The following is a 10,238-nucleotide window of genomic DNA, read 5'->3' on the forward strand; positions in this document are numbered from 1 at the left end:
GTTTTTTTTTTTTTTTTTTTTTTTCCAAATAAGGAACAAGAATGATGGTTTCAGGTTCGCACCTGAATGTCTCTTGTTTTATACTCCTCGTACAATTTTTTAATTGCTTCTACGGCGCTTGAGTCTATGTATGTGACAGCTGCGTTACATCCCAAAACCATTATCGATTAAGCATCTCCTATACGTAAGGTTCAAAAAACGTTGGACTTACGAGACAATTCCAGGATAACAAAGTATATCCTCTCCAAATCTGGCCCCTTGTTTGTGCGTTTGTCGATAGCTACTTCATATTCTCGTAGCCTGCAGTTTTGATACACGGTGTTGTTTTCTTAACTCACAAAAAAATGTGGATCATAACACAAGGCGCGATTCAGGAACCAAATGTCAATTTCACCTGTCCTTGATATAGCTTATGTTGGCAAAATATATGGGAGCATCGATTCGAACAATCACAATCCCGTTGTAAGTGTATGCTTCTGGATACTGCTTTATGTTTCTGTATACAGTGGTCCCTGGAAGACGCCCCAAGACAGCTGCCAACTCATTTGTGATGAAATTGTAATCAAGAAGATGAGTTTAAAGCCATTCCAAGAAACAAAACACTGAAATTTAGACAGAGACACATAAACTTATTTTACCGATATGAGGGTTTGCAGACTCGTGGATAACAAATGCAAGTGAAACACCAACCTGAAATTCCAAGCATTGCAACTCTGTGAGTCCTTAAAGAGCGTTGCACGGTTCATATAAATTATCTTACTTTTCAACTATCACTCCTTCATATAACAACGAGATATGATCTGCTGAAGAAATAAAGTTAAGTGAATCTGAACATACTCACACCAATGAGGACCCCAATCTCTATTCCAAAGAACAAAGTGGTGGTGCTAGTGATGGTCCAGAGAGTAAAATCTCTCTTGTCCACACGCCACAGAAAGATTGCCCCTTCATAGTCCACCTAATGGTAAGCCATCCAGAAAGAGTAAATGTGAATATTTATCGCTCAATAACCAACGGCAGCAGTACACATGCCAGATTCTTTCGGGTGGGTTGATTTGAACTTACCAAGCCACTAACTGCAGATATCACTATTGCTGCTAAAGCGCACTAAAAATTTGAGAAACAGGAAGGAGTTAGAAGCCATATTTCAGTTCAGTATTCTTCAGAGTTTCAGATTTTAAGAAATTTCATGTGAAGTAGAAGAAAAGATCCTAGATTTACCTGTGGTATATACTTAAACATTGGGGTCAAGAACAATAGAGAACATCCAATGATGGCTCCTGTTATAAGGCCTGATAGGCCAGTCTTAGCTTCACTTTCGCTATTCACCGCCGACCTAGAAAAGGATCCTATATATGATACATAAAGGAAAGCATTAGCAGATTCATCAAATTTAGGCTATAACTGAGAAGTTAATATCATCACTTATTTTTTGAAGTTATTAAGGAAAAAGAACACACATTACATTTACTGGTTATGGCTATGCTCATCTCAAGAGTTAAGATAAACATACCTGTAGTCGGATACGCAGAAAATAATGACCCAAATATATTTGCAACACCAAGACCAAACAACTGTCATGTTACGGGAGAAATAGTTAGAACTCTCAAGGACCATGAAATGTTGAGATTAAAAGAACCAAGTACAACAACAAGTTTTAAGGAATCAATTGGGCTAGTACTTAACTTTCGTTATTCTTATAGGGTTAATACCTCTGAATTTGAATCCAACTCGTATCTATTTCTTGCAGCGAGTGCTTTCGCAATGCCTACAGATTCCTGGATAAAAATCAAACTAGCACATCAGAAAACAGGAAACATGCGCAAACTGCAGCTAAACTAAATCAAGAAACTCGCTCTTTTGTTTCTCAAGAAGTCAGATTACTCCATGTCTTAAGCTATATCCATCCATTGACAATATTCATGATTTAGGTTCAGCTGCACTTCGCATAAGTCCACAAGGAAGAAGTTAGTGACGATGATGTCTCACCAAGATGGCAACACCAGTAATGAGAGCCGCTGTTGGAAGCAATAATTTTGCATGATCAAAACTGTTTGGGAATGAAAACTCTGGAAGGCCCTGAGGTATATCTCCCACCTGAGAAATCCTATAAACTTAGCAATTACTGCAAACACAACAACATATGAAGCTTCAATGAGGAAAAGTATAAGCATATTCGATTTTTTAGCAATCTGACCAGCGAGATGAAAGGTGGATGGAACACTTTTGCAATTGTTGTACCAAGAGCAAGCCCTGTGAGTGGTCCTGCTGCTCGTACAAACTGAAGTTCTTTCTTTGCTTTTCCCTGTAGTGAAACACAATGCCTTAGCATTATGAAAGTAAAGGAAAGCAGGAACTATCTTGCTAACACAGGGAAGAAAAAGGCTGGTACCACATGCTTCATTACTAAAAGGATGATAAGAATGGTAGATCCCAACAAGAAAGGTGGCCACTTAAACTGCAAAACAGAAAAATAGATAATATTATGCAAGTAGAGGTATGTTGAACCACAAAGAATTGCAACCCCAAAATGAATCTTCAGACCAATATCTCTAGTAAAATTGAGGAAGACGAAAAACGAAAATAACAGTCTAGATCAGACTGATACATACCAGTTTAAAGACATTAAGAAAAAAAGAACAGAGTATCTAAATGTCAGCTCAGACAAAGTTTCACCTGATCAGCTCCAGCAATAATACTCTCAATTAAAGGCACAATCTTGCTGCTCCGAGAAACGCTATATCCCAGGAAGTATTTTAATTGGGATAACCCAATCACAACAGCTGAAGCAGTTGTAAATCCAGATATGACTGAGTGACTTATGAAACGAGTAAGCCATCCAAGCCTGGAGTTGGACAAAAACAAACGAACGACTTGCTTGTTCTAACACACTACAATAAACACACGACTTTCTTGCACAAGTAAGCTATAGAAAGACTATATAATTACCTCAAGAACCCCATGATGCACTCAAATATTCCAACGAGAAGAGCCAACAAAATGGCAAGCTCAGTGTATAACTCTTCAGATGGATCAGCAATACCACTCAAGGCATTAGAAACTAGAAGGGATACTAATGCTACAGGTCCAACTGCAAGCTGACGGGATGAACCGAACACAGCATACACAAATACCGGCACAAACGAGGAGTCTGCATCAAAACAAGATTAATAACTAAAAGCAAAAGGTGGGAGTAGCTTTAGTATCACAATGATGACTTCATAAAAAGGGTTTGTATCACAATGAACTCACATAGACCGTATATTGGTTGAAGCCCAGCTAACCTTGCATACGACATTGCCTGCTCAAATCCATAAAAAAAAAAAAAAAATCAAAAGTTATTATAGTTCCTGTGATTCAGGGCAAATAGAACCAACAAAACCAAAAAAAAAAGAAAACAGTTAGTATATGAAGCCATAGAGAATGCAGAAATAGAAAATTACCTGAGGAACAAGCATGATACCGACGGTGATACCAGCCATAAGATCAAGCTTAAAGTATTGTTGCCAACGGTAAGTCCGAATCCAAAGGAAGCAAGGAAAAATCGTATCAATCCAGTCGAAGAACGTCATACGCTTGATCTTCTCCGTCCATCGGGAGAAGAAAATATTGAAGGGAACTGAGTGATGACAGAGCGGATTAGAAGAGGTGGAATCGGGATGCTGGAGAGGGATGACTTTAACCGGAATCGCCGGAGGTGAAGAGGATGAAGCGGTGGAGAAATCCTTGACGGCGACGGACATCGGAATAGGTGGAAGGATAGAAAGAATGAGATCAACGTGAAGAAGAGGGAGTACGTATCTATCACTGATTGTAGCATGAAGAAACAGAGAAGCGTAGTTCCAGTTTGTGATGGATAAGGACGAAAAGGCGGCTACGTTCATTATGAATCTTAACTTATATTAATCAATGCTTAAATTATATGATTGCGTGTCTTCGTAAATCAGTATGTTTACTATTTTTAGTATACACCTTTGACTCCACTGTTCTAAAATTCGTTCATTTTCATAACTAGATTATCTCATTAAACTAGGTGGTTGGTTTTATGAATGATGAGTTCGTATGTTTTCAACCTTGTGTGCTCTTCACTCTCCATATAAAAAAACACTGGACTCATATTTGCAGTCTGCAGATGTGTGCTGGTCGGTATTGCTAACATTGGTTTATTCCACGTACTTCAAATGAAACAATATTAAATCCATCTAGTAACCCATTTTTACCCAAACAAACTCATTTTCCATCTTACCTCTACAGTAACGTGAATACTGAGTTGTGGACGCAAAAGATGCTTAATACCAAGAGTATATACCGGTTCAGAGGAGAAACAAGGCATATATAATATATACTAATACATGTTGCTGGTATTGGAGCTCGACCAACATTGGCACAGAAGATACCTGACTTTATCTCACTTAGGCAAGGACGTAGGAAGCTCTCTAGCGTTGCCTTAGAGGTCTCTGTAAAACATGTGTTGCGGTTTGTATTTGTCTTAGAAAGAAGAGAAAAAAAAATTGAGTGAGGAGTGTGAAGAGCCTTACCCTTGGTTCATTGTTGGCTTCACGCTGTTGTCTGCTACTTCTAGTATCTCTGTCTACATCAGCCTCAGGCTTGTCATGCTTATAAAATGCTTCTAAGGCTCTTCTCACAAATGGGCGGACTATGTTCACTTCCATTGCCGATACATTAGAGATCTACATTCTCAAATTACGGATATTCTTATTATTGGAATCACTTTAGAGAGAGGTAATGAGTTATAGGTAACGGCAAGAAGAAGCCATAGAAAAAAAAAACAATTACCTTTACTGCAGATGTACCTTGAAATGATCCTAAGTTAGTCTCAAGTTTGTGAAGCCGCACATCTCTGATATCCTCAACCAGGGATCTCACCTATACAAATATCATCAACAGCTGTAAACACTTCGAAGACTCAAAACACATGGTCAGAATGGAAGACAAAACCCAGCAGATGTACGAAATTACCATATATTTGTCTGGAATATCGTCATGTGCACTGCCAAGAGTGAGATTTTAAAATACTCATCAGCAAATCCGGATGCTATAAATGCAAGGGGGGAGTCAAGAAACAAGAAGAGTCAAAGAACCTACTGGTCAAAAAGTAGTCGGGCAATTTCCACGTAACTAAATGGTAATGCCTGAAAAGTCGACTGAGACTCCCGTTCTGCTTCCAAGATCTGAGTCAAATTGTCTAGTTCACAATCAAAGAAGCAACAACAACAGTTAACACTTGAGCATCTACTTTCCCTTTTAACATTGAAATTTTTATCTGCTAAATGTGCATTTTTTTTTTGTCTTACCAACAGACATCCATCCCGGAGGCCGGAAAGAGCATTTTCCTCTCCTCTTCAGTGCCACTGCAAGCCACAGAGGCACCTTGGTCGGAATCTGAGGAATGAACCGACCGAAATCCCCCTGTCATATTAGTTCACATATTAATCACATGGTTACCCAAAAAGGTTTCGATGGGAGTGGATGGACTGTATAAAAACAAGAAAGATTATTATTACACTGATGAAATTGAGTTGCTCCATGTTCATATTGGGAACAATCTCCACAAGTTCGTCCTCTGCCATAAACTCAACCTGGTATAAATAGCTAACCAATTATACCATTGCAGACAGTATATGGAGGAACACAAACAAGCATAGAAGAGAAGAAGAACCTCTTGTGGAGAAAATAGTGAGATATGAGGATCAGTCTGGCCCGCCATGGTTGTATCTAAATAAAATCTCAGCTTTCCGATCTAAATTGAAATACAAACAATTGTATAAGATTACTAATCTGTGGGATAAATACACAAGAAGTACAGAGAAGGCAGAGAAACTCTGATAAAAAAAAAAAAGCAGAGTTAAAACAAAGCTGAAGAAGTTTCAAAATTATCAAAGGAAGTAAAAACTAGCTCGTCTCAGTAGCCCAAAAACAAAAGGGTTGAAAATTATCATTCGTTGAGACATTTAATCAAACACCTTGTCTACACGAAAATTTCTCTTCTCTTTTTTTTTTCGCTAGAACATATCCATTTCCAAATTCAGCAGCATCATGAATCAGCAACAAAAAGGGTATAATTCAAAACATATCTACTGATCTAACTAGCAAAATTTCGCAAAATCTGGGGACAATTACAGTAAGTAAAGAGAGAAACCCTAGTTCTTGATTTGTGATATGAGTTCGAGTTTACCTGGTTAGATTTCGGGTGATTCCTTGAAGATCAGATCAATCTCTTCCGATCTTCTACGAACGGAAAGCAAATTGAAATCCTCAAAGAGTGAGAGTTATCGATTGCGGCTTTCTACGTTGGCGGGAAATCCAATTTCAGTATAGCGGGAAACTGAAAGAGCAATGGACTAGTAGAGTAAATAAGTAATTGTAATAGGTTTCGGTTGGACCGGAATTTTAATTTAACCGATCTCACACCAAGACCGAAATTGTTAACCTAAAATAAAGTTTTATTCTAATTGATAAATTAGTAAATTGACATGTTTATTATATAGTCAGACGAAAGATGGTGAACCAATGTTGAGCTGTATTATTAAAGAAATAAGGTAAAAAGGTTTTATAATTTTATTTTAAAAAATTAATTCTTCTCTAACCAAAATCAAACTCTATTTTGTTCATCATGGCTTTCACGTCATGACGACTTTCTCCAAATCCTTAAAAAAACAAAAGACGCAAACCAATAGGGTGAATCAACAACACAAGACTTGATTGCAGGCACGACTGTTATATATCTTCTCATCATTCTCTTCATTATTTTCCCTTTTTGTGATTAATGCTTTACCAAATTTGCTTTTAATTCACGTCTCTCGACTCCAAACAACACCAAAAATGAAGCTGGAAGACTTACTTGTGGAAGACGGAACCAAAGATCAAAATGGCGTTAGTGTTGCGGCTCTTCTTGATCATCATCGTCGTCACCCTCAGCTCCTGCAACAAGTAAGTCAAACTCATATATTTGGTGATATTTAAAACTCAACAAAGAGATGAACCTAAATTATGCATAATTAAATCCATTTAATTTGTTGGCAATTGATTTTGAATTGGATTTTTTTAAATGTATTTTATGCTTTTGTTCTGATCGGTTTGGTTGCAGCCATCATCAAAACTGAAGGAGCACAAGAGCGAAGAAGAGAAGAATGATTTGATCAAGAAGAAGCAAAAGCGAACTCTTCAAAAAGAAGTAATGAAAATGCAAGGAGAGCTAGAGGACGAGCAGGCATTAAACAAGGCTCTACGTGATATGCACCGTGGTCCCGTTATGTCTCAGCCTCGTCTCTCTTTACTGCTTCTTCCTCCTCAGGCAAGTCCATTTCTCTAGTGTTACTCGAAGAAAACATAACATATATGTACACGTACGCAGCGTTTCGGAAATAAAAATGGAATATGAATTAGAAATTCCTGATTATATAAGTTAAGTTTGTGTAGGTTCAAGAGCTGATAGAGGAGCTAGCGACGGTTGAGGCAGAGATACTCTGTCTCGAGAAACGAATTCAAGACTTAAAACTTGATGTGTATAGTGAGAAAAAAGAGAATGAAGTACTTAAAGCCAGTATTGATGAAGGAGAAGAAGAGAAGATGATGAATCCTAAAAAACTACTACAAAGGCAGAATCATCTTCCTTGCGACGCTGACAATGACATTATAAAGATGAGATCTGAGGATCTAAAACACAGATCCAAGTCTCATAGTTATGAAGATCATCGTGCTGTTAAGGATATTCAAATGAACAGTCCTCGTACTTATGCGTCAATTGGATCAGCCAGGGAGTTCTCATCAAGAATCCATTCCTCGACCTTTTCTGATGGAACATCAAGAACGCAAGAGAAAAATAATGTGCAAGAGACGACAGCAAATGTAGTATCGGAGGATCTGGTGAAGTGCTTGATGGGAATATATTTAGAACTCAACAGGTCATCCCGGGAACGAGAAGGGTCAAAAACTGTTTCGAAGCTGAGCCTCACACACCTCAAGAATGCTTCTTTCAAACGCAAATCGGTGTATGACCATAACGCTTCAAATCTTGATCCTTATGGAGCTGTGATGGGGGCTTCTCTTAGAGACATAGGAGAGTACAAGAACTTCATCCACATCACTCGAACCTCCATTGATGTTAGCCGTTTATCCGATTGTTCCACTTCTCTTGTCAATTTGAGGTACTTAAACATCAATATACTTATAAATTATCTGTGAGATCACATTATTTCCATGATCTCTATATAATATAAACACACATGTTACATGTAGGGTTTTGAAGGAGAAGTTGAGCAGAGTAGATTTGAGTTTCTTGAACCACAAGAAAAAGATGGCATTCTGGATCAACACATACAACGCATGCGTCATGAATGTAACTCCATCAACTCAATTCATCTTTAGTTGAAAGATTAAAATCAAGATTTCAGAATAAGAAAACTTTGTTTGTTTGCAGGGGTTTCTGGAACACGGACTACCTTCATCAAAGGAGAAACTACTGACCCTCCTCAAAATGGTAAATAATATATAACAATAAAAGTTCTTAAATTTCTCATACTTAAACTTAATTGATCAAATTGACCATATTTGCTTATTGTGTTTTTGGTAACGTGGTATATAACACATATATGTAACCTTAATTGACTTGTGTTGTTGTAGGCAACAATTGACGTGGGAGGCATGCAACTGTCTGCTCTAGATATTGAAGACTCTATCTTGCAGAGTCCATGCGAACCCAGGGAATCCGTAAGAACTCATACTGATGTATGTTCATATATACCATGATTCTGTGGAGTTGTAATAACCGATCTTTAAAATGTTTTTCTATTTCTTTCCTCACAAAATTAAAGGTTCCAACGGGTGAAAGCGAAGCGAGAATACAGAAACGGTACGGATTCAGATGCGTAGAACCGAACCTAATGTTCGTGCTTTGTCGTGGAGATTGGTCCTCACCTGCTGTAAGTTCACTCAACTCGTTCATATTTGATAAGTATTAATTGCTGTAAAGGTGGTAGCTAACAGAGCATCTTCGTTCATCACCTATATATGCATGATACAGTTGAGAGTCTATACAGCAGAAGATGTAGTGAACGAGCTAATCAAAGCAAGAACAGAGTATCTAGAAGCTTCCATCGGTATCTCGGGAAGAAAAAAGATCATGATTCCGAGCTTCTTGCAGAAGCGTCTGCGGGATTTCGCAGAGGATGAAGGTTCACTAGTTGAATGGATATGCAGCCAATTACCACCAGTCCAGCGTTGCTTGCAGCTAAAGGAAACAGCGATGGAGTGGTTGAACAAGAAAGGTACCGAAGCTCAATTGAAAAAATTGGTAGAAGTTAGGGCTCACGAATACGAGTTTCGATATCTCTTTCCATTGTAAAAACTTCATTAATTTGTAGTATTTGAAGCCTTGAAAAAGACAATTGTTCTGTGTGTGTGTTTTAAAAGGAAGGACTGGTTTATTGTTAATTAGTGAGTTTTGATTACAATCATGGAAACAAACAAAATAGTATCGAAAGCTGCAAGTATGCTATATTATTGTTATAAATTGTAGATACATATTAATTAACATTTGGGATGAGGAACGCGACAAGCAATGAGAAGTCTGGGAAGTAACACAGGGTTCTGGATAAAATACTTACAGGCACATGGTTGTGGCTTAACGAGTTTTCCACAACAGTAACCAGGCAATTTGGTTCCTTTATGAATGGCACCTAAGCAGTTTCCAATCTCATCGTGGCATTTGACCATTTATTTTATAATCACCAGCAACTTTGATCGGAGCTGACAAGAAGAGTATGACGAAGGCAATGAGCATCAAAGTAACGATCTTCATGTCTAACAAGCTGGTCAACAACGTAACAAAAAAATCCCAATCAGTAGTAATTCAGTATAAGATAAGTAGTTTTGCAGAAAATGCTTTTTTATTTCTTTGGCTGTTTAGTTTTTTTTACTAAATAGGAAACTGGAATCAAATATGAATGGTTGGAATCAATTCTTTTTTTTTTCTTTAAATAGAAAAATACTACATTCTATTTTTATTTACATAGCAATTGGCTTATTCAATAAAAACCTACTAACTTATAGAATTTCTTAAAAAAAAAAAAATTCTAACAAACCTGCAAAAGCCTTTCATAAACCGAACCGAAAAATCAGCAAATCATTATTTCAACTCCGGTTCACAAATCCCTTCTCGCGACGACTTCAACGTGCGACCATGGCGCGTGGAAACAAACATATGTTCTCTTCTCTTC

General features: G+C 37.7%; 4 protein-coding genes across 7 annotated transcripts in view; 1 reads left to right on the forward strand and 3 right to left on the reverse strand.

Moving 5' to 3' along the window:
- LOC104765017 (probable sulfate transporter 4.2) overlaps nt 1-4,011 on the reverse strand; it is a 4,868-nt gene extending 857 nt beyond the window's left edge. The window contains exons 1-16 of one of the 4 annotated variants that reach the window (XM_010488670.2): nt 3,444-4,011; nt 3,253-3,301; nt 2,950-3,151; nt 2,677-2,845; nt 2,393-2,458; nt 2,198-2,305; nt 1,990-2,097; nt 1,713-1,778; nt 1,514-1,574; nt 1,222-1,349; nt 1,066-1,107; nt 842-958; nt 639-690; nt 395-533; nt 212-300; nt 63-124 (exon numbers count right to left, since the gene is read on the reverse strand). In XM_010488670.2, coding sequence (XP_010486972.1) covers nt 63-124; nt 212-300; nt 395-533; nt 639-690; nt 842-958; nt 1,066-1,107; nt 1,222-1,349; nt 1,514-1,574; nt 1,713-1,778; nt 1,990-2,097; nt 2,198-2,305; nt 2,393-2,458; nt 2,677-2,845; nt 2,950-3,151; nt 3,253-3,301; nt 3,444-3,884 — 1,899 coding nt within the window. In that variant the 5' untranslated portion in view covers nt 3,885-4,011. Of the gene's footprint in view, nt 1-62; nt 140-211; nt 301-394; nt 534-638; nt 691-837; nt 959-1,065; nt 1,108-1,221; nt 1,350-1,513; nt 1,575-1,712; nt 1,779-1,989; nt 2,098-2,197; nt 2,306-2,392; nt 2,459-2,676; nt 2,846-2,949; nt 3,152-3,252; nt 3,302-3,443 lie in introns of those variants that run through there. The other 3 variants (XM_010488669.2, XR_763820.2, XR_763821.2) reach the window with 3 other exon arrangements.
- LOC104765016 (DNA replication complex GINS protein PSF2) lies at nt 4,198-6,365 on the reverse strand. The gene is made up of 9 exons (XM_010488668.2): nt 6,197-6,365; nt 5,681-5,761; nt 5,526-5,600; nt 5,316-5,430; nt 5,107-5,206; nt 4,981-5,011; nt 4,798-4,887; nt 4,539-4,691; nt 4,198-4,457 (listed from the first exon to the last, which is right to left on the reverse strand). Exons 2-9 carry the CDS (start codon nt 5,726-5,728, stop codon nt 4,437-4,439), a joined length of 633 nt encoding a protein of 210 aa, XP_010486970.1. The 5' UTR covers nt 5,729-5,761; nt 6,197-6,365; the 3' UTR covers nt 4,198-4,436.
- On the forward strand, nt 6,725-9,443 carry LOC104765019. Its single transcript, XM_010488672.1, has 8 exons — nt 6,725-6,951; nt 7,109-7,315; nt 7,441-8,168; nt 8,260-8,359; nt 8,441-8,500; nt 8,644-8,730; nt 8,835-8,942; nt 9,044-9,443. Exons 1-8 carry the CDS (start codon nt 6,844-6,846, stop codon nt 9,362-9,364), a joined length of 1,719 nt encoding a protein of 572 aa, XP_010486974.1. The 5' UTR covers nt 6,725-6,843; the 3' UTR covers nt 9,365-9,443.
- Nucleotides 9,550-9,820, reverse strand: LOC109131014 (non-specific lipid-transfer protein 2). Its single transcript, XM_019241291.1, is given in 2 exon segments — nt 9,550-9,741; nt 9,743-9,820. Coding segments are annotated over 2 exon segments (270 nt in total).

This window comes from Camelina sativa, chromosome 19, assembly GCF_000633955.1.
Source record: "Camelina sativa cultivar DH55 chromosome 19, Cs, whole genome shotgun sequence".
Taxonomy (NCBI): Eukaryota; Viridiplantae; Streptophyta; class Magnoliopsida; order Brassicales; family Brassicaceae; genus Camelina; species Camelina sativa.

Coding starts and splice junctions, on each gene's coding strand:
- LOC104765019 (XM_010488672.1), top strand. CDS start 6,844: ATGAAGCTGGAAGACTTACTTGTGGAAGACGGAACCAAAGATCAAAAT. Junction 8,360..8,440: donor ACAACGCATGCGTCATGAAT/GTAACTCCATCA, acceptor GTTTGTTTGCAG/GGGTTTCTGGAACACGGACT. Junction 8,501..8,643: donor TACTGACCCTCCTCAAAATG/GTAAATAATATA, acceptor GTGTTGTTGTAG/GCAACAATTGACGTGGGAGG.
- LOC104765016 (XM_010488668.2), bottom strand. CDS start 5,728: ATGGCGGGCCAGACTGATCCTCATATCTCACTATTTTCTCCACAAGAG. Junction 4,888..4,980: donor ATATTCCAGACAAATATATG/GTAATTTCGTAC, acceptor ATATTTGTATAG/GTGAGATCCCTGGTTGAGGA. Junction 4,692..4,797: donor AAGGTACATCTGCAGTAAAG/GTAATTGTTTTT, acceptor TTGAGAATGTAG/ATCTCTAATGTATCGGCAAT.